The sequence below is a fragment of the Drosophila santomea genome, chromosome 3L (genome assembly GCF_016746245.2).
Source record: "Drosophila santomea strain STO CAGO 1482 chromosome 3L, Prin_Dsan_1.1, whole genome shotgun sequence".
NCBI lineage: Eukaryota > Metazoa > Arthropoda > Insecta > Diptera > Drosophilidae > Drosophila > Drosophila santomea.
Genome location: NC_053018.2, coordinates 14588672 through 14614652, shown reverse-complemented (window position 1 = coordinate 14614652; position 25981 = coordinate 14588672). Strand labels below are relative to the sequence as shown.

At 39.0% G+C, this 25981-nt stretch overlaps 2 protein-coding genes and 1 long non-coding RNA gene across 7 annotated transcripts in view; 1 reads left to right on the top strand and 2 right to left on the bottom strand.

Moving 5' to 3' along the window:
* The window catches only part of LOC120448491 (frizzled), a 91060-nt gene that overhangs the window by 19165 nt on the left and 45914 nt on the right, over positions 1–25981 (bottom strand). The gene's annotated exons all lie outside the window — the stretch shown is intronic.
* Positions 4924–5983, top strand: LOC120448493. Of its 5 annotated transcripts, XR_005616106.1 has the most exons (4): positions 4939–5108; positions 5182–5332; positions 5388–5463; positions 5749–5983. It is a non-coding gene; the product is annotated as an uncharacterized LOC120448493 (long non-coding RNA). The 5 variants fall into 5 exon arrangements; XR_005616104.1 differs by having other exon boundaries at positions 4924–5052; positions 5182–5463; XR_005616107.1 differs by lacking the exon at positions 5388–5463 and having other exon boundaries at positions 5767–5983.
* LOC120448492 (histidine-rich glycoprotein) lies at positions 19735–20261 on the bottom strand. The gene has a single exon (XM_039630522.2). It carries the CDS (start codon positions 20157–20159, stop codon positions 19884–19886), a length of 276 nt encoding a protein of 91 aa, XP_039486456.1. The 5' UTR covers positions 20160–20261; the 3' UTR covers positions 19735–19883.

Here is a 25981-nt window from a genome sequence, read left to right as displayed (position 1 = left end):
TTGCTGCTTTTTAAGGGCAAGAATTTTCGCAAGTATTTCACAGAAATCTGAAGAAAACATTGTGGAAAATCTAACATAATGTTAACTAGTTTACAAGAATACTTTTAATGTAGCTAAATGATTTTATTTTCGAATAGCATTAATACTTTTTGAAGTTAAAATCGCATTTCAATGACAATGAAAACCCTCGTTTATCTTTATATAACACTTTAACAACCGCGAGCTAAGTGACAATTGCAAAATGCAGTTAATCAGCGAGCTTTTCGCGTTGTCAGGTGGGCCGGTTACCTTTTGACAGGTTGACAGGTGGGCCAAAGTGAGCGTATAACTGTTACGGCTCCCTGGCCACTTCGCCATCTTGGCCACGTCAGAAGCCAAACTCAAAAGCCAGCGCCGAATTGCACTTGAAATGGCCGCGTCAAAATGTCGCTCACAAAAATGGGAGGAGATGGCTAGAGCGGGATAACTGCAACCCGGCGAACGAGTAAGAAGGACAGGTGATAGACAACTGCAGATGCAGATGAAAAGATGGCAGTCCTGCAGATAAAGATACTAGGTTCTATCACTGAGGAAAATATGGGTATACCAATTGATTTGGCCAATCCTAAAATATTCGAATGCAGACGGATTATTTTCGAATTACTTTTGATTTGAATACTTTACAAAAATGTGGTTTACTTTATGTTTTATCGCCGAAAGGGTAGTTTTGATTTCAGTGCAGCTGGCAAGGGCAAAAATGGCTTAGCAGATCGGAACGGAGAAAACAAATGGAGTAAGCCAAGCCTGGGATTGGGCAATTTTTCACACACCAAAAAAAGAGAAGAAAACACGAAATCTGGAAAATAAGGAAAGCGGCGAAACTTTGTACGCGTTGCGTTATACAACGATTTGTTATCTCGGCATTTGTATCTAAGCGTTGCAGTTAACGGTACTCAGACACTCAGACACAGGCACGCACCCAACTACAAGTTGTTTTAGCAGTTTTTGCAAGTGCTGCCAAAACATATTGGGGTAGAAAAAAACACTTTGCCAAAAAGGCATAACGATGTCATGCACATATCTCTTGAACTGCAGTGGAAAACTTATCTAAATTTGCAAATCAACTGTGTTTCGAAGCAGCCGACAGATGACTTCCCGACTGTACAGCGTACACCGAACCGGATCTTAAAAGGGGGTCCTTAGGATGGTCCTGCCATATGATAACCCTACACATGTTTAACGTGCACAGTATCAGTGTGAAAGGGAGGCAATCATGGGGCCCTCAACTCTCCTGCATCTGGCCATTAAAAATGATTTATATGCGGCGGCGCAAAAAATGAATCGTATGAATCGTATGCATACTCGTATATATCCAGTATTCATAAGCCGAGTTTAGTTTGTGCTGCTGCTTTATTGATGTTAATTTATGTATGTTTCACTTGGCTTTCTTGCCACGCATGTCTTTGCAGCTCTCGAGAGCTGCAAAGTTGATTTACAGCTGCAGTTTGGGTTGGGTTGAAGCTGGGATTGGATTCGGATACCGATTCATATTCGTATTCGTAATGGGTTGGGTTAGTCCCGGGTCTACTGACACTAGACTAGAGTCCACAGTCTAGGTGGGTAGTCGCTTAATTGGTCGCCACCTAGCCACGTAGCCACATGTTGCGCCATGTGTGCCATTAAGTTTCGATTTCAGTTTGGCCCGGTAATGCGAAACGCACTTTCAAAACCACAAAAACAAATGCAACAAAATATTTATGATTTATTTGAATAGGCGTCTTAATAGACGGCTTTGTTTGGGCCATAAAAAGCCTATTGATAAAGTTGTGTGAATTATTTTTCATAATTTAGCTGAGCAACTGCATCTATTGGTAATGGCTTTTAACTTAATGTTTTACTAATGCCGTTACTATGACGTCGTGTCTTAGATTAAATGTATTTTTGGCTGGTAATCGCATTCTAATACATAAATTATCATTATTGATTCTAAAGATTGCAATTCCTTCAAATAAATATCTCCAATTATACCCTACATTATATTCTACATGAATTTACACATTTAACACAAGTAGATACTATCCGCATGGCAGGGCAACGCAAATAATAAAGTTCTGTATGGGTAAGCGATCCCATCAGGCAATTTATGTGTGTCCGAAGCCAATTCAATATGACTAATGGAGCGTTAAGATCATTTCAGATCTCTTCGGATCACCAAATTCAGCTCACACACAGAGTGGCCTTTTATTTCATATACACAATCGTTTCGGTGGTGCCAGTGCTTATCTTTTATGTAAATTTATGAACCAGTCTGGGAGCACTCAAAAAAGTTGACTGGCAATAATTATGATTTCTTCAAGTGTGCACAAGCAAGCAACTAAACATACTGCCCGTATATACGCGTCAATATAGTGTTGCATATACTTTTTGTGGATATATATTTTACACAAGTCATGGCAAGATGTCTATTGACAGCCCAGCCACACAGAGACACTTGACGGGCAGCTCGAGTGGCTTTTTGAGAAACCAGTCTCGAGTGCGTTAGAATACCAGCTCAAGTGGGCAGTGGAGGATTGGCAAGAATCAGGGGAATGCCACAGGAGGGACATGACCACGGATCAGGACAGGAGGAGCTCTGGTCTTCTGCTGAGCTGCCATCGGGAGGTATTCCCATTGGCAAGCGCCGTACTTCAGATGCCGATAGTCCGCAAATGGAACTGAAACTCAAACCGAGACCGAGATTGATATTGCTCAGAAGCCGAGGATGATACAAACACTCGGAGAAAATAATGGTAATAGAAAGAGAAGTAACAAATTTTTGTTGCTTCCATCTTATTGGTGTTACAAATGCATCGCCTTTTCCACCACAATGCTATTAGCAAACTACCAATAGTTAAACCACAAAATTTAACCCTTTGCCTTTTTTTTTTCCTTTCCTAAGCCTTCATTTCTTACAGTGAAGTACACACCTAACCGGTTTCGTTCACAGAAAGATCCTCTCATGCCCCTAAATATCTATGATTAAATTTATATAGCTATAGTAGCAGGGCCAGCGGCTGTGCAACAAAATCAAAGTAAAATTAACTTTATGGCATAATTGTAGGGGAAACAAAGTGAGCTTCTGCCTTCCCAATTGCACTTTAAACTAATTCATAAATCCAACCGAAGTCGAGACCTCAAGAGCAGGCCTAATTGCCACCATTTGTGGTCCCCTGTGCCATGTGCGATGTCAAGTGAGTGCCGGCTGAGAGGAACTCGAGTGCAAATCGATGTTGGTAATCTAGCCAGTAAATATATATGCATGCATAAATATTTAGTGCCCTCCACTGGCAGAGTTTGTGTGTGTTTATCGTGTCTAATTATGGCAAATTAGCCGGAGCAGTGCCATAAATCAATGCGGGTCTCCTGGGAGGAGTAGCCCTACTCACTCTATCGGTGACATGGGGGTCAATCAACGGATAGCTGGTGGAATTTACATACCTGGAATGAAAAGAATGTGGAAAACATGGAGTTAATATTTGCAGAAACAAATGATTTTTAGCTTATCAATATTATTAAGTAAAATATAAAGTTTATTTCGAGTGTCTTAATTTTCCATCTCTATTTCACAATCTTTTTATTTAAATGTCCATTCTTCATGGCCACAGAAAAAGCACCCAATCCGTTATGGGGGGTTAAGCCGTGTAAGCTGGACAGTTGGACAGTGGGGGTTAAAGTTGGGGAGAGCAACGAAAAATGCAGCGAGCCAAATTCGCTTGACATTTACAACTGGCCCCAAGTTGGCCAACTCGCATTGGGTATTTACTGCCTGATGTACTCGTACTCAGTGGACTCGCCGGTGAGGAGCTGTGCCATTTTAAGTGTTTATAGGTATTTATTTTTATTGTTTTTATGCTTAACGATTTTTTAAGTGGAGTGCAGAAGGAACGTGAAACAGCAGCCGAACGAGACTTGTATGCAAAGTGCTCTGGACTCCAATTTTCCCCCATCTTCTCAACCAAACAGTGTTCGCTTGAATTGTTGTACTTTTTGCTTTGTATTTTTTGGCCTCGTTGGTTTGTTGGTCGGTTGGTCGGTTGGCATTTTCTGTGGCTCTTCTTGGTCGAGTTAACAAGGCGCAACAAGAAGGCGGCATAGTTAAAGCCGTGGCCCAAAGTCGCCAAGTCCCCAAAGCCGGGGGGCAATTTAAATGACCAAAACCAGAACCAAAACTGAAAAGAATACGGCGCATTCCTTGGCCGGCAGCAGATTTATGTGTCCTTTGTTCTGGCGATTACAATGCTCTCGCGTAGCCGCAACAAATTTTCCCTTTCAATCGGCGCACCATCGCTCCGGCAATATTTCAATTAATTCGTGGAAAATGCGCTTACAAAGAAATATCATTAATGGGCCTTTTGTCAGGATTCTGCCGACTGGTGGGATTGGAAAATTAATGAGCTTCGATATCGTCCTAGATTCTTGTAACAATAAGCCCAAAGCCCTTCTGTAATCATTTGAACAAATACTTAAAAGATTTAAATGTTGCATAAATTAGGTTTCAATAATTAATTTTCTGGATAAAAAAGTCTGATATAAAAATCATGCTGACGCACATTAGCAATTTTCCTCACATTAAACACTTTCAATTCGATGTCATCTAGTCTGTGGCCTTTAACCCGCACCTTTTATTCAACATTTTGTGTTTTCAACATGACCAAGGCATTTTAATTAATTGACGCATTTTCACTTTTTATTATTTCATGATTCATCTTAATTTATGAGAGCCAAAAGAGCAACAGCGACGGCAAAGAATTGTAAATTATGCAAGTAAAGTTGCCATCCAGGTGAAGCCCTCACCATTCAGCAGCTTAACTTTTATTTCCACCCAGAAGTGGCGAAAAAGTGACAGAAAAAGAACGTGAAAGGAAAATTATTTAATTATGTGTATAAAGTTTCACTTGTCATCCTGTCTGCCTTGTCAGAGGCGTCGTGCTGTAATTTGACATTCGAAATTAATTATAACCGAAAAAAAGGCGAAGCACAAAACCTGTTTCTGAGGTTAAAGGTTGGCAAATTTTCAGTGCAATAAGGAAAATGGTACGAAATTAAATTTCCCCATTAAACCGACTGATAATCTGCAAATAAAGACGAGGGTAGACTTTTCTTTTGCCCTGACCAACTGATGACCCCTTGTTAACGCCTGGCTGCCATACTTTTTACTTTCAGCTGGGGACAGTGGACACAAAAGCTTACGGAATAATAATGGAGGACTGCAGATACATATCCCATGTCAACATTAATTAGGGTCCGGTATTTTTCGCATCTAATGCCGGGCAATATTGTCCAGGGTCCAGATAAACATATGACTCCAAAACAGGTCAGTTCGGGGACAGAGCAATTAAGATGTTTAGCGTTCGGAATATTTTTCGTAGATGGAAGGAGACAAAGGGTTTTGTTGTGCCAATCAACTAGGAGGAATTTGTTTTGGCAGGCTTTTCTTTTTTTTTGGTAATTATCTGTTAAGTATGCCTTTTCTAAATTCCTTGCCATTTACTTTGGCGGAAGATTTCTAGGCCTTTGGAATAGTTTAGAAACAATAATATTTGTACTAAACCAAACTTTAAATTCACTTCTGCTTCTTAATTGACTTGGTTATTCAATCTTTCGAGTTGTATGTTAAGCATACACTCTGCTCAAGTCTTAGGCAAATTAAAGCGAAGTTCATCGCTAGTCCCAAAAGTAAACAGCTTAATAATAATAATGAAAAGACAATTTTTGCTGATTCCACATCAGTCTCCCATTCTTCCACAGCCATTCATAATTTAAGCCGATTTAAAAAGTGGCGCCAGTTAAGTCGACCATGGGCGTTCAGACGACACAGGAGTGGGCGTGGCATTGGCTTGCATCACGGCTCACAAACACAATAGAGAAAAGATAAGGCGCTTTAGATGCGACAGCTTTTTTGCCCAACTGGACAGATGAAGATATGTCTACACACGAAGAAAAGACACCAATTATATTCATGTTCAAGCTCTATCATATACATTAATTTATCAATCTTTAAAATGAATTAAAAAATATATACTTTTGAATATAGACAGCATTCTTTTGCAAAAGTTCTTGAAGTGTAATAAACTTGTTTAAATTATTAGAAGAGTTTTTCAAAGTGAATATGTTTTCGTTTAAGTGCTTTATCAAAAACGGGCCAGAATATGCTGGAGTAATTTTATCCGATTATTACATTTGAATGAATGTTTTCACATCAACGTGAAATCTGTTTTCCTTTTGTATGTCCGTAGGAGGGAAAAGTCAAGTGATTAGGCAGAGAAGGAAGTTGGCCGCGCTTTAGTGTGATTTCCCGATTTCCCATACCCAGATGGTCCCGTTCCCAGGCTGGAAGATATAACTTTTTGTTCACACATCGCCGAGATCGAAGGAGGAGAATTGGGAGGGGCTTTCTGGCGGCACTCGGCAGTCGGCTAAGTAACCATAAATAATGCCCAGAGCAACAATCGAAGCTGAACCAGCTGGAACTAACCCAGACAATGGCAAAGCTTTTTTGGCCATTACCGTTGGATGTCTCTTGTTTTTTTTTTTTATTTTGTTCCCACTTCCCTGGTACTTTTCGCTGTTTGATATATGGTAAGGCATTGATTTTGCCTATATAAGAATATGCGATATAATGTCCAATTAAATTCTAAAAAAAAAAAGAGCCGAAAACAAGAAGCCAACATCGATGGCAGTTAGGACTACCAAACTGGGTCTCCTCATAAATTTATACAATTTTATGCCTCCTCCACTCTCGCGTTCTGTCTGTTTTATTTATTTTATTGTATAAAAAAGGCGCTGCTCGACTTCTGCATAAAACTTTTCGCCTCTTTGGCTTTATGGCTTCTCGGTTGTTGCTGCTTCTTTATTTTTTTATACCCCTCCCCAAATCCGCTGCCTCTTTCCTTGTACGTATAGTATACCAATCGTCGAGGCTGAGGGCATAAATCTTGACTTAAGGCGCCATAGATCATTACACGGCTGCAACTAAATCGTATGGGAGACCTGGACCTTGGAGCACCCAAAAGTGTGGGGAACTGGGGTAGATAATGCCCTCTGTGCACTGAAGCGGATTATTAAATATTAAACTTTATTTGAACCGTCCTTTGACAAAAGGTCAAATGTGACAGCGACCGGCCAGAAATGGTTTCATGGTTGATTTTCAAAGGCAATTTAAAACTGACACGTGTTTTAATAAGCTGAAAACTTTGAGGATGGCAGGGATTTTAGATGCTTTGTATTTGTAACAGATAATAATTGTTGTGGAGCTTTCATTTTAGGGTTTTAAACACATGTAATGTATTTCATGTTGAGTTAGGCGTAAGCAATTTTCGTATGATTATAAATTAAAAGATTCCATGCAAACCCACTTTTCCAGGCTCAATAAACTTTTCTAATTTGCATTGTGCCTGCGCACATTTATTCATATAGTACGTAGATCATAGGACACACAAAAATCGTGTAAGCTTGTCAGGAAACTGTCCCCACCCACTACTCACATATCTACCGTCTCTTTCTTCAGCGACGTTGCTGTCCCTTTTTTTGCATACTTTGTTCACCTCGGGCCAACTCAAATATTCACCGTCGTCTGCAACTACATCGAGGCAATTAAAAAGTTCTGCACAAGTTTAATCAACAAATTTCCCACACACTTCCATGAAAACTAAGTGAAAAAGCGCGTGCGTGGCCTTTCCCTCTTCAGGGTTCTCATGTTCGTGCATTTCATTTCACACATGAGCAATTTCGAGAGAGCAAAAGTTTAACAAGTTGATTGGCAAATTCAGAGGCGGAGGATATTGCTTAGCAACTTTGTGGCATGCTCCAAATGCTCCCAGCGTGGCCAACAAATTTACAATTCGTCAAAAGCCAATGTGAGCGGCAAAGAAAAATGGCAGGAAATTAGCTTGAACTGAAGGCCTTTGCAGTTGCAGAGAAAAAATTATTTTCAAGATCAATTGTCATATTCAGTTGCTCTCTAATTTTGGCATGCAACTTTTTAACTTTAATGTTGCTAATTTATATATTCGGAATAGTAAGAATTTGGTAAATTTTAACCACCAATTCAGGATCTGTTGGTTGCAATTTTTTACTGTCTACTTTATGTAAGAAGCTGAGGCGCAGAGAAAAATGCTGCAAATTAATTTGCATTGGGCGCATGCGCAACTTGTCTGCAAAATCTGAATGTTGAGTGTTGTAGTTGCATGATACGCCGGTAAAAGAAGGAAAAGGGAGGGCCTTCTATGCCCCATCTCACTCCCGCAAGACCCCAAGATTTCCCAGTTGGCTTCCTCATTTGCCTGATGCTGTTGTAACATTTTAATTATGCCTGGCCGTTAGTTGTTGCTGCAGATTCTGTTGCACTCCGTCTCGAGTGGTTCTACCTCTTTCTGCCGCCTCCCTGCCGTCTCTTTCTTTCGAGATGGAAGAGCCTCGTAAATTGCAGGCGCAAATAAATTTGTTTGAAATATGCTAGAGGAGTTTCAAGCGAGGGTTCCGCGCGCTGTTCTCTTAGCCAAATGAGAAGTTTAATAGCTTGTATCTTGTTTCTTGGTGTTCAGTAAGTTGCTAAGATTACAGTTATCGAGAAATCGAGGGACGGAAGCAGTATAAGTGATCAGAATTGGAATTTTTAAAACGTTGCTTTCATATGATGATTTTCCTTTTATAAAATGTGCTCTATTTTATTATATAAAGAAGAGTATAAACCTAAATATGTAAGTATTATACCTAATCAACATTTTTGTAGTAACGTAAAATAGATACTTTGTTGGGGCCACCTACTACATAGCCCTTATTTATTTCTATAAAAAGCTATCTAGTTCACAGCAAAATATTTGTGTGCCATAAAATAATTAGTTTTGTTAAACTTTGATTAAAGTTTACACCACCCCCGCCCCTTTTCCCTGCCACCTTTGCAAGTTCTGCAACTAAGTAACTGCCTTTCCCACAACGTTTTTCCGCTGACTTTTTAAACTATTCCCACAAATTCCACCATCCCCCTGGCCCGGGAAAAAAAACACTGTGGCTCGGAAAAGTCGCAGTTTCCACAGGCATCGCTGGATCCCTGGATCTTGGCCATGATGGGATGCATTTTGCCAGGGGCGTGGGGGTGTTAATGCCAAATGCAGTGGCACCCGCAACTGAGCCGCTCGTTGGCCAGGTTGGCTGGCAGCTTTTGCCATTGGAGTTGTATTTGCTGCAGCTGCAGGCCACTCTGCCAACGGCTGAAAGAGTTGGCTAACACAGGGGTGGGGTGGGGGTGTGTTGAAGAGGGGCCTAGAGTCCCCGGGCCAGGCCAAAACCGCTTGTCAATCGTGTGGCACGTTTCGCTGTTGCTGGCTGGCTGCTCAATAGAATTGCAGCATTATTTCTGCATCTCCCCTCTCCAGGCACGTTTTCTATTTTTCTTTTTTTTTTGTTTGCCATTTTCTCTCTCTCTGTTTTTTAAGCCTTTTCCGCACAGAGTTCAAGATCGCTGTGGGCCGATAATGTCGCCCGATTCTTCGTGGTTTTCTTCGCTAACAAGTCTCCGACTTGTTGCCGTTGTTGTTTCATTAAAAATGATTGATTGCCAATTAATTGAACTTTGCCGATATGTTAATTAACAAGCAATCGAATGCATTCAACTGCTTTTGCTCAATTTCGTTCATGATTTATTAATAAACTTTGATTAAATCACAATTCACACTCATCGTCATTATTTACTCAATGCAGTGCAACATATTTGCACGGATTGCATTTTTCTGTTTATTATTCTGTTTTGATTATGAGCGCAGCTATTTTCTCTTTTGACTTTCCTTGAAAAAATATTGTATTTAAAAATAAGTATTTATTCAATTGAAAATAATTTATTTATGTTATGTTATGTTAATTTCAATTTAAGCTTAAAATCAATAGAAAGGCATATTTATATTTAATAATTTAAAGTTGTTATGGGATCTTAAGTGAATAAATTCCTCGTTTTGATTTTATTCATGTTTTCATTCAATCGCAGCTAGGAACACACCTAAATGCAGCCACTTCTTTCCGCACTTTTAATTAAAACATTTCACCCGTCCGATAAAATAAACTATTCTATTCCCCACATCAAAGCATCTTAGGTATGTATGTATAAATCACACAAGAAAAGACCGCGTTCGTATGAATTTCGTATGCAGTTTCCCCAGCTCTTCTTCTCTTCTTCTTGTTGCCAAAAACTTAAACATTTTTATGTGTGCCGAAAACTTTTCGGTAAAACTAAAAGTGCAAAAAATATTTTCACACGCGATAAACAAAGCGCTGGCGATGAAGAGGACGCAGGGGTGGCAGAGTAAACAGCGCTGAGGTAAACCGGGCAAAATATCACTAGAGCAGCAGCAGAAAATAAGCAGAGTATCAGGCAGCACAGTACACGGCGAAAAAATAGGGGGCAGGATGACGACATGGATAAGTTTTAAACTGTTTCTTTACGTTTCTCATAAAGATTTCCTGACATTTTTGGGGCGCTCTCTAAAGTTACGAGCGTATTTATTGTATTCTTTGGCAAACGAAATGCTTCATTAGTTAGAAAACGGTTTCTACAAACTACATACATTTTTATATATTATTTTAAAATTTTGTGGAATAAGTACTACAAGTTTTTAAAGTTTTCTTGTTGTTATATAGAGTAAAGTTACAGAAATCAAATTTATTTGGGGTTTTTTGTATGCTATGAATTTAAGAATGGTATGGTGCAGTTGTAGATTGGACGAGGCAACCAAATTGTAAAACGGTAATTTTCTTTCAGTGCAGTTAAAGCGGCGGAGTTTGGTTTACCTGAAGTGAACCTCAGACAAACATGTCGAAGTGGCCGACCGACAACAACAGCAACCAAAGCAACAGCCACAACAACAAGGCGACACTGACAACAAATTGTGTCATGTCATGTAAGAGAGGTTTTTTTATAGTGCAGAAAGTTGGCTTTTATGTATAGATTTTGCTTAAGCGCGCGGCATTTCTTATGTCTTTTCACACTTTCCCGGCCCCAAGGCATTTTACAGCGGGGAGGGAGGGTCTGGGAAAAGGTGTGAGTGGGGTGCTGAAAAAGAGCAAAAGAACGAAAAAGCCAACACAAACAGCAAAAACAACAAAGAGGTGTAAGCGAACACCTTTAAGTGGTTAACTGTATGAGTTACTTAGACACTTTTCTAGGTTGGTTATACTTGGGTGTAACTAAATTTCTAAGATGCCAACAACCCACAAAGGTGTGTGTGAGTTTTTGGGTTGTGCGGGGCTTCGACTTGGAAATATGATATAATCTTTGGGTCGGTCCCGAGACTCGGAAAATGTGGTCATAAGGTTAAGTTGCGATTGGAAAAGTGGGCTAATGCGATGGAAACTGAACGAGAACTGTAACTAAAGCTTCGTATTTATTCAAAGTATACAACAATCTCGCGTTTTTTCTATTTCTATTTCTTTCTAGGACCTTCCCAGAATGTATCTATTTTGATACAGTTTTCGTAATAATTTGAGACTTCATTAAATGTTCAAGCGGCATCAGCAGAGCTCATCAACCATATACAATTCCCAAACAATTTTCTCGACTAGTCAGAAGTGATCTTTTTCAATCTACATCACGAAACTTCAAACGAACAATGAAGACTTCTCAGAGCTGCTATACTATGTGTATGCAAATTGTGGCCCGAAACCAAATTAGTGGCAACGAGCTAATGAACAAAAAGCACTTCAACTTCAAAGACACATCACAGACCATCTGCCATTCATCTTCATCTGTCAGTTTCCAGAGCTGTCCGCGATCATTTCCATTTCGAATGTTCTGAGTTCCATGCATGAACTCTACGCGTTCAGTATTTCCTCATTTGCCCCTAAACAATTTCTAAGAAAAGCCGAGACGATGGCGGCATATCAAAAAGGGCAGACCAGACTAACCTGGCTCCTCCCATGCCCCCACCACTCCAAAGTTTTGCTCTCATTTGTTAATGTGGCATAAATTGTATTTTGCATGGTCTGATGAGGATGGCAAATAGTTGGATGGATGGATGGAAAGATGAATGAACGGCGGTTGTGTCATCGCTTGTCTGGGATTCATTAGAAAACAGTGGGCGACCTAAACCACAATCATTAGTTTAAGATGCTCTCAGTGTGAATTAGTGATAGCTCTTTAATAAGGAAATCATTTCAACATTATTTTTAAATGGCTTTATATGTGGGTAGTTACTTAACTAGCAATTGAAATTTAAAATATATGTTAGATAATCCTTATAAAATTTATACCAAAAAGGCTTTCCCAATTGTTCCTCCACTGACATTCAAATTCAGTTTCTAGAAAGTGAATTTGCTTATATAGATCTTCCGCTCTTTCTCTCATTTCCTTTATAAAGCCCACTGTCCATCACGTTTTCTTTGATCTTTCTTAATAGACAGCAACGTTTGCATCTCATTCGAATGAAATTTATGATCAGCCACTAGGGAAAAAGTGCAAGTGAAAACGAAAACGAGCAGAGATCTGTGGTGAGATCGTACATTCCCATTCAACGGAAGCCCCGAGCACTCGAGTAATCAGTAGGCAGTTAACACAACAAGCCAATTAATTGAAAACAAATTGCCCATTAACTTGGCCAAAAATCAAACGAAAAGTAAAACGATAGTCAAGTGAGAAACGAGCGTGCGATCGGTAAACGAAACCAAAATCACTTGGCGATCGCTTCGATTACAGACCTGGTCATACTATATACGTCTATAGAGTTTATAGAGGGAAGGAGATTGGAAGGGGGGGATGTTATGAGTGGCACAAGATCGCTTGATCAAAAATCGGACCAACTTCAAACAGACGGCCGCTTCAATGGCTTGATTAATGTGGCCCACATCAATCAGAGTGTACTGGGACTGAATAAAAAATGGCGGGGGGTCAGGGGATTTTCCTTCTACATAAATACACAAATCTTTTTCTGAGGCGGCGCCGCACAAACAGTAGAAAAGAGACGGATATAGGCTGGTAAAAAAAAAGAGAAGGAGACAGCCATTGGAACACCCACACAATGTTGCTTGGGTCGAAAAAGAGCCAAAGGCTTTGTCAAAATAAATGAACAACATAAATCGGGTAACACCACAAGAAACTTCAAAGTTTTGTTTAAAGGAAGTCTCCTTCGCTTTGTTTTCTTCTGTACCAAAGTGACGACTGATCGAGTCAGCAACAGCACTAAAAAAATAGAAAAAATAGCAAAGAAACCCAAGAAACCTAAGAAAACAATGCAAAGACAAAGCCTTCGAGCCACGGAGTTGCTTAGTTTAAAGATCACGATCTTCCACAGTCGCTCGAACATTTGCCAAAATGAGCAAAAAGCTTAAGCCACGGCAACAACAAATCACGTTTGTGATCTTGACTTTAGACATCAGAGTTGGGCCAGAAAAGAGCACAGTGCATAGGAAAAATAAAATTAAAAAAATAAAATAAGGCTAAGCGAAACTGAACCGGCAAATAAAGCCAAAGAAAAGTCATTTAAATGGCCTGTAGGCATAAAGCCAAAGCTGGAGTCTCCTTATTTCTAGAAACCCATACAAACAAACCCCAGAGAAACATTTGTTGGTCGTGCAAGAAATGATCAGGGGTGGTGGTAAAATCGGGTTTAAAAGGGCTACTACACTTGGAAAAAGTCCATTAAGGCGTTAGTAAAGAGGTAGGAATAACTACTTTAGACTTAAATAAAATCTTTGGAAAATGTATATTGCCTAAGATATAATTAATGATATTATTAGACATAAATAAGTGTAGAATCCCCCTTTTAGAAGCTCCACCTCTGGATTTAGGCCTAGACAAGTTCTACTTGTTTGGACTGCTTTTGTCTTCTTCACCTCCCTCTGTTTTTTTTTGGCTTGTTTGTTTGTTGCTACTCTGGTTGTTTGTGTTGCTGTGTTCTGGCTTTGGGGAGACTCGGCTACACATGCAAAGTGTTGTTTGTGCTGTTTCCTATTGGTCGAAGTTGTCGTTGTTGGTTGTTGGTTGCTAGTTGTTGTAGTTGCTGATTGCCGGTTGTTGTAGTTTGTTGACTGTTGGAGCGATTTGAGCTACATGACAATGAGATATTGGGAACACTGCTCGCACAATGGCAATGAGTTCATTTGGGCTTTTTTGCTTTTGTCTCTAAATTTTAAGGTAAGTCTTGATTCCATGAACTTTTCAGTTAGCTTTGTAAGTCTTCTTGCTGCCTTCCATCAATCGCTAATATTCAGCAATTGTCTGCTGGATTATTGCCCTTTTGGATTCGTGCTCAAAATCATAATCAGTATTTGGTATTCAATTGAGTAACGCAACTCGCCTTAATTAGAGACTGGGTCTATGGGGAGTTCCTCTTCCTCCTAACCGAACAGAAAAAGGAAAATAATTTTCCAAACAAATGGCAAATAATCAAATGAAATGCCCAACCCTCCAGCTGCCAACGAAAGGAGGAAAATGGCATCTCATCAATTTTCCACATGTGATTTATCAACTAATTTGCCACAACCGCATTTAAATACGCTTTTCACACAGGCACGTACCGCATACAAAAATGAAGGCAGAAGAAACGGTGATGGCACGTGGAAATTCATTAGACAAAAATGCCTTTCATTTTCTTATTTTTCACATTATTAGCAAAGCGTTGAGCAGGGAAAATGAGGCGGGTATTCGAAGCTCTTGAGAAATATGCGAAAAACATGAGCCGCAGGTAAGGGCAATGAAAAATGTGTAGGCATTAATTATTGTGCTCGAAGCTCTCAGGGAAATGCACCCGATTTGAATTAATGAATCTGGGTGTTGTGTACTGTAAGCCAATGAATTATTTTCAAAAGCTATGAACTTTTTTTCTTTGACACTAAGAGTACATAAAATTTTTCCGGAGAAAATATAAACATATAGAAACAAAAGCGTTCATTGTTAAATATTTTAAATGGTAGTGATACAGCAAAAACAAACTCATAACTAAAGGAAAGGTATTTTGATATAAGGTTTTTCATTTAACTATTGTATATCTTTAACAACAATGCGTTAACAGGCATTTCACTTGCGTCTTGCAAATATAATTTTCATGCCCATTAATATCGATATGTGAATTTTTTTTTTGTTTTTCCCGCACTTTTCCCCTCCCCCTGCCCGAGTTCCACCCACTTTGGCTAATTTTATTTTTATGACTTTTATGCGCTCCGCTCTGGCGTTTTACAGTTTTCCCTCTTTTCCTTGCAGATTTCCTTTTGTTTTTGGCCAGACTTCACTTGCATGATTTATGGGGGGATTTCTTTGCATTTTTTTCGCCCTCTGTCTGCAGTTTTCCTACCCTTTGATCCCCGCAGCACCCAATGCTGTGCATTTGGCGTTAAAAATATTGCCAACTTGCCATAAATTTTATTGTATTTTGACAAGTAATAAAAATGCAAGCCACAAGCCGAAAAATATGGAAAAATAAATAAAAACGCATGCAAGAAAATGCATTTCGAGGGAGATAAGAAAATATAATGTGATGGATGGGGAAAAACTGAATAATGGATGGAGGGTTCTGGAGGCTAAGAGATAACCCATTTTGTAGCTAATTTGCATTTTATAATGCCAGACGAGTTCGTTGGGCTTTCGAAAGATTTGACAAATCTTATTCTACGTAATTCGTCTTCGGATTGGTTTTGTTGAAAGATTTATTAGCCAAACAGATAGCGTAGGGTAAAATATTTTTTCTTTAGGCAAGTCTTTATTCAAAGCTAATTAGCATCATAAATTTAGTTTCTTGTCATTACCATTTGAAGTTATCACTCAATCAATTTTATTGAGACTCTAACCGTATAAAGACAATAAAAAGTGAGGCCTAGCTTAAATTTAAGAATCACTTTGGTTACTTTGTGCTTAGTGTTTGTGTATTCGTATTTGTATTTTTTTGGTTTCGTTCGGTCAAAAGCGGGACTTAATGATTTCCCGCCGAGATCTTTAGAGTTTAATGGTTTTTCAGCTTCAGGCTAACGATTTTTGTGGCAGGTTCTCTTTATGACACGAAGTATTTAGAGTGGTATAGATCGAAGAGGAATCTATTTTGTTTTGATGTAGTAAACTATAAATATAAGAGTCTCCAGCGAAGTTTTACCGTTTAATACTTGAGCCTAAGCGGCATGAAGTCATGACTTATGGGCACTTCATCATCCCGCAAATGGCTCTCTTCCAATTAAAAGCCACAAAATCCATTAGCTTGTTTATATAAATAAACTTCCCACATCACCTCTTACATAATCGACCATCTATTTTCATGGCACACAAACAGCGAAGCCTACGAAAAGTTTTTCAATTTTCCTGGACAAAATCGTATAAAAACAAATCTGAACGCTGCATGTAATTATCATAAAGCGGAATCTTGCAGCGCCTATACGATGTCCATAACTTGCCGGTTAACTTGGTGAGTACTTGAGGGGGTGTCGCTGGAGGGGGAGGGGGAGGACGATATCCTCCTGATTTTCCCCATTTGCCGGCAACATAACGATGCAACTTTCAATTTGCGTAATTTTCAAAGTGACTGTGATGAAGAAGCGTGGCCAACTGATCCCTCACCTAATGACTTTTGCCGTGTGAGTCTATGAGAAATGTTTGCCCAAAAGGCCAAATGCCGAAAAAAAAAAGAAAAGAGGCGCTTTCTAGGGGGCGTAGTCCCCCATGTCCGTGAGAGCGTGTCTGTGTGTAAGTGTGCTGAGGTGCACGCTTGTCATAAAATGCCGCTTATTATGTTGGCTATTAATTTTTACAGCCTGGACGCGACGGTTGGGATCCAATGGACTGTGGCCACGTCGGTTTTTGTTCGTTCTGGCTTGGGGGTCTATGTCAAAGTATTAGAGATGGTTTCTAAGAAGTTTGGATTACTGAAATTTAATAATTTGTAGCTTTTGTATCAAAGACTATTTTCAATAAGTTATTAAGTTGACTATGTTCAAGTCAAAGTATAAATTGTTATGAACTACTGAAATATTTTTAAAAGTACTTAGATAGTTCACAGCTTCTGTTTGAGACAGTGATAATCTTTTAAGTTACTTTCTTATATACCATTATACCAAAGATCACGCTACCATCGCTAGGAACAGAAAGGGGCCTAAAAGGCTCCAAAGACGAAGGAAAATTTTTGTTGGCGCTCCATGGCAATTTATGACAAGCAGGCGAAATGGGCAACGCTCTTTCATTCTTAACCTTCCGAGGTCTTGGCCATGGCTCCCATATCGCGGCTTCTATCGCAGATGTACAAATTTATTTTTGCGTTTTCCCAGGGGCGGGGGATTCAAGAGGATATGGCTGAGGAACCGGGGTCCAGCCCATCATTAGTACTAACAAGCGACATTACGCGGCCTTAGTTTGGGACTAGTTTTTCGGAATGCGTACTCGATATGGAATGGCCTTTGTCTTCGGTTCGGGTATGTTTATTTAATGAGAAGTTTTGGTTGGGAATTTTTATAGCACCGTGCGGAAGGAGGCCATAACCCCGTTGTCCCACCGTACTTATCGTATTTTGGACTTTTCATGGGTTTATTAAATTATTAGAAGTAGTCCTGCGAACTGAATTCCTGAAATTGCCTCTGATTGTTATGAGAATGGGCTTATGATTACACGATGGTCTGTGAGTGCGGTAATGGGTTTATTCTCCCGATTTGATTGCGCTCTATGCGTGGCGTTCTTTGTGGCTCCACGTTATTGGCTTGTACTTTAGTTGAGTAAACTCATTAATGGACCATCAGGCCGAATTGGTGATCAGTGCATGAACATTTCATTACTTACACTCTGCATAATTCTAGTTTATGATGTGGAACTGCCTTAAGTACATACCTGAAAGAAGAGGAAATTGGGAAATTAGTGCTCTGATTAACCAAGAAATGTCTGCTGGTGTGTGCTTTATTAATTGGAGGTTTACGTAGTGTAAGACAGGAGAGACAGAGTTTTGAACGAAGATCATATTCAGAATAAAGTTTCAATCAATAATAATCTAAACTCAATAAATGCAATATGCTTATTCCAAAAAACAGACGAGTAATTGTCATTGTGACTCAATGCTTTCACACATTTTTCACTTTTATCGTGGTGTACAATGCTTTTCCTCTTGCATAATCACTGAAAGTATCTGACGGTTGCACAAGCAACTCCTATTTCTATTGTTTTCTCTCATCTTTCCACTCACTTGGCGTTTTTTTTTTACCGGTAGAGCCAACACTTGGCCAACTAGGTAAAGTAAACATTTTAATTACGAAAAAAGCGAAGCAACTTTGACTTGACTTCTTTTCCTCACCCACTTGCTGTTGTTTTTCCAACATTTTCAACTTTTGCGGCAAACTAGAGTCGACTCGCCATATAATTAAATACAAATAACAATTAAGATATACGAAGTTGCTAGGCAGCTCCATTTGAGGCTGAAGTATGGATCAGGCTAGGCCTCGAGCATAATTTAAGTTTTTTAATTAAAAGCAAGCCACTTGGTTTGAGGTATGATTTTTCCAGACGCAACATTTATGAATTGAGACGTTAATTGTCATCTAGTCATTTTAAGGAGGAGGGGCACTTTACTCTCATGCCTATCAATTTTCGAGCTGTCCCATGAAATTGTCAAAAAATCGTTGATAGCCAGACCCCGAAAATGCCCATATTTAATTGACAGTCTTGGACCGAAAACCTGAAGAGAGTGCTCGAGTGTCACTGGCTGCTACCAATTCCATTAGCGCGACATGTCAATGAATGATCTACAGTATACGACAACTTATCCTACAAATAAAGTGGAGTATCAGCCTTAACTAAGGATTATTATTTAGTTGTATATTTAATATTAAGTAAATTTGCTTATAGTTGTGGAGCAGAAAACATTTTACTAGAAATTTTTTAAATACTAGATATAAATAACTTAAATCGCAATTTTTTTAAAGTTTTTTCTGCAGTATGTAAATTATGTGTAGGGTATTTTCCTACCACTTAATCATTTTCCTTAGTTTTCCTGTTTTTTCAGTTTTTACCTTTGGGGCGTTTCGGCGTCGGTCGCTTGACTTAATGGCAACATGTTTTACAACATTATTAGACAGGCCAAAATGGAAGCGGTTTTTTCGGATTTCTGGTCGACAACTGGCAAATTTTAATTACCAATATTTTCCAGGTGTCGATACCCATACGACCCACGCCGGGGGCAGCATTTTACATTTTATGACAGGCCATAACCCACAGACAAATAAATGCGGGTATTGAGAGACCCACTTTATATGGTAGCTGCTGTCTAATTAGCGTTTTGTGACAACCGCAGAAAAATATAAAAACACTTCGAAATGGATTTGTAATTGGCAAACATTTTGTTTGACCCACCCGAAGCGAATTCAAGCCGTACTAAAATTATATTTAATTTCATTTGTATTTATCGGCTTACCAAATTGTTTTCGTGGGTGGTATTGTTTCGTGTTTGTGGTCGCAATTGATCTTCTTATTGGCTTAGAATTTCTTGAATTATTGGGTTTTAAAATTATTCTTGATGTCTTTGGCCTTTGGCTTTGAAATCAGCTTTGTATGTATTAGAGAATCGTTTAATAATGTTTTGCGGAATTCTTTGTGTCATGTCAATCAAGATAAGATAAGTTCTTATTTTAAACTTTATCGCATTGACATTTGTTAACACAGTGCGCAGAAGTGTGCAGAAGGCAATTACATTTATAATTTAATGCTTACATAAATTATAAATTATATTTTAGTTAACTGTCTTAAAACGACACAACTCGTGAAAATAAAAGCATTTGTTTAAGTTTAAGGTATTGGTTTTAATGATTTTTTTTTTTCGTTTTGATTTTTAGTACACGTTATATAATAAATTAAATTCGTTTATAACTATTTTCATTATTTCCCAGCCTGATGACTGCGATCTCCAAACCCTTCCTTCAGGATTGCACTAGCAATGGTGATGATGGTGAGGACCATGATGATGGTCAAAGTGGCCTCCATGGTGGTGATGATGATGATCGAAGTGGGGCGGCGGTGGTGGAGGTCCGTAGTGGTGGTGGTGGTGCGGCGGTGGTGGAGGTCCGTGGTGGTGCATTGGGGGTCCGTGGTGGTGATGGTGATGCACCGGAGGCGGTGGTGGATGGTGGTGGTGATGATGTCCACCTCCACCCAAATTCAGGCCTAGGTGGATTCCGAACAGGCGATCGTGATGCGGCGGCGACATTTTTAAGTTATTTATTAAATCCTTTTGATACTTTTCAAACTGAAATATTCCTTTAGAGAACTGCTCCCTCGTTGCTTGTTGAATGCGAACTGACTTTCCATCCGCAGATATGACCAATTTATATACAGTATCCCCTTGAACAGGCTGACAATTCAGATAGGATTGTTTTGCGCGGGTTTATCTTATCGAAAGGGGTGTGTATTCGACTGACTCACTGGGGATTCACTTCGATTCTATGGCTAATGCTCAATAGGGCTATAAAGATAGCAATATTTTTGCGCAATCATGGAGCGAGAATTACTCATTGAACTAATTCATAAGTTTAAAGTGCTTTTCCTTTTTTCCATTCTGAACGAATGTAATGACAGTTAAAGCAAATATAAGAAAAACAAAAGTATTTCTCAGAAATAATAACAATTTGACATTGCAAAAAAATATTGGAGATGCAAGCAGATGATGACTGAAAAACAAAAACGTAAAAGACAAAAAAAACTGTAAGATGCCGCCAACAATAATTTCCGCCTTGTTTGCCAGACGTAGTCCCAAACAAAAAATATGAAAATACAGTACGAAAGAAGAAAAGCGAGGAAAACCAAAAAGACACTAAAGATACCCATCCAATAGCAGAGAAAGTGCGAGCAGGAAGGCGACAACCAGAAAGCTTTTGCATGAAGATTGGCATGGGTGGAGGTGTTTGTGTATTCCCCCTTTCGACCATTTCAATAAAAAAAAGGCACAGAAAGAAACAATCTGATGTTATCATTTCTGCTTGTTTATTATTGTGGTCTTCTTATCAGTGTAGTGAGTATGACTTATTTATTGAGTGCACGTTTTATGGTTATTCCCTGTAAACTAATTCAGGTAAACACGTCAAATTTCTATAATGTTTCTAAATATAAGTATTTATACCCGTTACTCGTAGAGTAAAAGGGTATACTAGATTCGTTGAAAAGTATGTAACAGGCAGAAGGAAGCGTTTCCGACCATATAAAGTATATATATTCTTGATCAGGATCAATAGCCGAGTCGATTTGGCCATGTCCGTCTGTCCGTCCGTCTGTCCGTCTGTCCGTCTGTCCGTCTGTCCGTCTGTCTGTCCGTATGAACGTCGAGATCTCAGGAACTACAAAAGCTAGAAAGTTGAGATTAAGCATACAGACTCCAGGGACATAGACGCAGCGCAAGTTTGTCGAATCATGCTGCCACGCCCACTATAACGCCCACAAACCGCCCAAAACTGCCACGCCCAAACTTTTGAAAAATGTTTTGATATTTTTTCATTTTTGTATTGGTGTTGTAAATTTCTATCGATTTGTCAAAAAAAATTTTGCCACGCCCACTCTAACGCCCACAAACCGCCCAAAGCTGCCACGCCCACACTTTTGAAAAATGTTTTGATATTTTTTCATTTTTGTATTAGTCTTCTAAATTTCTATCGATTTGCCAAAAAACTTTCTGCCACGCCCACTATAACGCCCACAAACCGCCCAAAGCTGCTACGCCCACACTTTTGAAAAATGTTTTGATATTTTTTCATTTTTGTATTAGTCTTGTAAATTTCTACCGATTTGCCAAAAAACTTTCTGCCACGCCCACTATAACGCCTACAAACCGCCAAAAACTGTGTTTAAGACTCTCCTTCTCCCTTCCACTAGCTGAGTAACGGGTATCAGATAGTCGGGGAACTCGACTATAGCGTTCTCTCTTGTTGTTCTTAAACTTATATTATTAGAAACATTATTGGTTGTATACGTAATATTCTTTTTCGTATTCATATAAGCTCTCATACTGATAAGATCATGTTTTTGCAAATAAAAGACTTTTTTCTCAGTGCACCACACAACTCCACATGAAGCGACTTCAGTGCGTGACAATAACTTTTGCCTTTGAGCCGCCTTAATGGCACGGGAAGGATGACTTTTGGGGGTGTTGGAATTAAGGGATGAGGGGCTGTGGGCTGCGGACTCTGATAAACTGCGTTAGAAGTTATAAAGCGATTAGAGAGTGTCTGGAGTGCGTCATGGGTGAAAGAGAGGGGTACACAGACGGGGAGGGAGCGGGAGACAACTTTATGCTGTATCAATTTAATGCTTATTTAAAGTGCGACCAGAGGTTTTGTACTCCTGCAGTTCGGGGAGCAAAAACGATATAGGAAATGAGTGTAAAAAAAAAGGAGCTGGAAAGTGTGGGAAAGCAAGTGGAAGGGGGCACTGCAGGTAATACATAAATTTGATTTTATGGAGTTGCTTTTCAAAGAAGTTCTGCAAAAGTTTGATAATACATTTTATTAGCTTTGTAAAGAAATCTTTTCGTGAGAGATAAGGCAAGCTTGGAGGAAAATGGGGGAAAAAGGATATTTGAGAAAGTTTTAGAAAAAAACTTGAAAGTTTATTAAAATAATTGTAACAATAAATTGAATTTATTGGCCACTTGTTATAGAATCATAATAAATAGTAATTTTAAAGGAACCTTAAAAAGTTTAAGAGTTCTTAAATAATTCAAAAGGAAATCAAATCGAAATAAGACCTCCCTAAATACATATTATTTACATTGCTGTAATCAATTCCATTAGCACGGCCATAAGGCATAGAATAGCCATTTTAAAAACTCACTTTAGTGGCGCCGTCAAAAAGCTTTTCCGACTAGATCATCTGGCTCATTTTCCCCCGCTAGTTTTGTTTACACATCCAATGAAAATTCCACTTTCAGTCTGGCACGTTTCGAAGGTTCCCCATGGAGAGGGTTTAGGCCACCCCTTTCATATTAACCCCCTCTGCCGACGGCCACAATTATGGCCTTTAACCCCTTTGTCAACAACTTGAGTTTATTTGAGCTTTATGCGCACATGCTGAGTCTGATTTTTGGCCAAGTCCGAAATGCCTTTGAGCGTTGTCCCTCGCTTTTTCCCCTTTCCCCTCGACCACCGATTTTCGCTCCCCACGTTCCTCGTCACATAATAATTTTATGTGCTTTTTGGCTGCTGCATTTTTGCATAGTCAGACCCTGAATTTGATGGACGAAAGGGGATGCTGGCGGGGAGGAGTCCTTTGGAAGATTGCGACAAAAGCAGAAAATGTTCAAAAAAATAAACGTTGAAATTATTATGGTCTGTTGCATTTTTTATGGTCTCGTTTTATATATATATTCTACTGTCTGGCGTTGCTTTGGTTTCTTTTTTCCACATTTGAGTTTGCAAACGGGTAAAATGCATAGAAAATTTGCGATTTACGGGATTTGGCTGGTTCTGATTTTCTGGGGAATTTATTTGTTATGTCTGCTCGTGAGTCACCGATGGAGATTTTAGCACGAGATACAGATTTTCAGGACGTGGTCCGGCAAAATTATTTATCTTACATATATGAAAAAAAGTCTTTTAGTAATATAGAATGTTTGCAAATTATTCAATTACAGTTTTATTTTCGGAAATATTAAAATTCCCCCTTTTATTGCTGTTCTTTTTCCTTTGAATTACAAGACAGCTCCGCCAATTATGTTTTTAATTTCCGCAAGTCAACTTCAAAGACTCGAGGGAAGTCGAGCAACCACCACCGCTGAAACAAAGAACATGTTCTGGCCCTATTTTATACTTTTGCCAACTTCCCCTTTTGGTTCACATTTGTTGACATTTCATTATGAACCACTCACCCTGAAGACGATATCAAATTTTAGAGGGTGGCTAGAAATTCTTGATTTTTGTTTTGCCTACGCACGTAATAAAAATAATAATAATATTTGGATTCGGGCGCGTGTGCATAATTTACGATAATTGCCACGGATCTGTGACGTTTTCAATTAATTCGAAGAGGAGGTCTCTCAACAGTTGTCAGAGATAAAAATACCATATATTTAATGGCTAATGCTGGTTTTAGATTTAATAATGCCTGACGTGTCGTAAACCTAAGTCGTATTTTATTCCACCAATAGTTATCGCTCATAAAAGTTATATAGTTTTAAGAGATTTTACGATCGAAGGGGATAATCTGAGGACACCCAACCGGACATCCATATCATAAATGTGAGTAAAGCAATGTTGGTAAATCATTGCTTATGCTTAATTCATTTCCCTTTGGCTTTTCAAAATTTCCTTCGCTTTCGCAGCTTTTTCTACCATTTTTCCCTTATTGACTTTATGGACTCGTACACGGATGTGGCATTTCCGGCCAGGCGACTACTTCTCCGTTTCCCACCCACGATCTAAAAAGCCAGAAAGGGGCCGTTGACCATAAAAGAGGCAGAATACACAACACAAAGTGGGACAGACCGGAGAATATAACAAAAGCCTCGGTTACAGCGGTTTTTTTTTTTAAGCGCCTTGGCCTGAGCTTGTAATGAACTTTTATTTGCATTGTACCCCACATGAGGGGGAGTTTCCCAAGGAGCAGGGGATGGGGTTGGAAAATCCAGACAAGTGTGCCCCAAGTCGATACAAACCGCACACACTCGTCCACACACCCATTTCAATTCATTCATTTAGCCCATAAAGCCAGATGCATCCGCAGCCAAAGAAACCCATACACAGCGAGAAACGCAAAGGCCTTTTATATCTTTAAACCACCAAAAAAAAGTAACTTAAAATGCTGTTAAAGTAAAAAATTTATTCGTTAAGATAGAGATAACAATAGTTATATCTATTTAAAGACCAAAATCAATCTATTTTGTATACAACAATTTTCTAAGTTTCTATAGGTTTTTATATATATATTTATCAGCACTTTTCGCACTGTGTAGTGGGACACACTGAAAACTCGTCTTACCCCTTATGCGCCCCAAGATCCAATCGATTTATGGGCATTTCCGGGTTGAAATCACTTAGAAGAGTTTGCTGATGGGGCGGAGTAGGTGGAATCGCTTGTTAGTTCCTTTGTGTTTCGGTTTTATATTTTTCCTTCCTTTCAACCAATTCTAATGCATTCTGCGGCTCCCCCAAAAATATTTTTTTCACGAACTTGTAAGCTTCATAAAGTAAATATTTGAAAGGGAGCTTGAGATTTTTAAGGGATGTTTTTATAGGTTACTCCGAAGTTTTCTTGGAATCTTATCAAGTGTGGGTTACTGAGTCATCTTCTGGGTTTATCCATCTGGGATTGAGTTATTGTACTTCAAGTAATTGAAGCTTAAGGGGAGGCAATCTATTTGATGTATAAATTGACCGATCGAAAGTCACCCTTGAAAAATATTATATTGAGGAACTTAAGAAAAGTTATTTTTAAGCTCACTAACTTTATTTGAGTCTAATAAAATTAGTATGTATCATTTTACAAGTATTCACCTTTCGATTTAAGCCTTAAAATGTCGATGTCACTTTTAGCATTTCCTGTTTTAATCAATTTGGTCAGGGATTTTTTCTCCCAAATTTCATGCCACTTAATTAACCCTTGGTGGTCCACACTGAGGGCTAATTAACCCATTACCGTGCACCTGGCACATGAACAAACAAAAAACTGCGAAAACTATTCATCGCGTCATGCAAGCCGGGAGCAAGAGAGATGGGTAGAGAGCGAGAGAGAGAGGGAGAGGTAGCATGATAGAGTGTGAAAGTTTTTGCACTTTTTTATTTTCTGGCGCTGCCAAAAACATGCAAAAGGTGTTGGCCTAGAACAAAAGCAGACCAGAAATACTAAGTGGAAAATAGAAAGAAAACGCAAAAATGTGGAAAACTTTTTTGAAGTTGTGCCAATAAATTGTGCGTTACCACTGTGGGGTTAAGCGACATTTCTCTGCACGTGACAAGAAAACAACAAAAAAAAAGTTTCGAAAATACCCAAAAAATTATGACTGAACGTAATTAAGAAAACTTTTGCTGCCGCACAATTGAAATCGAG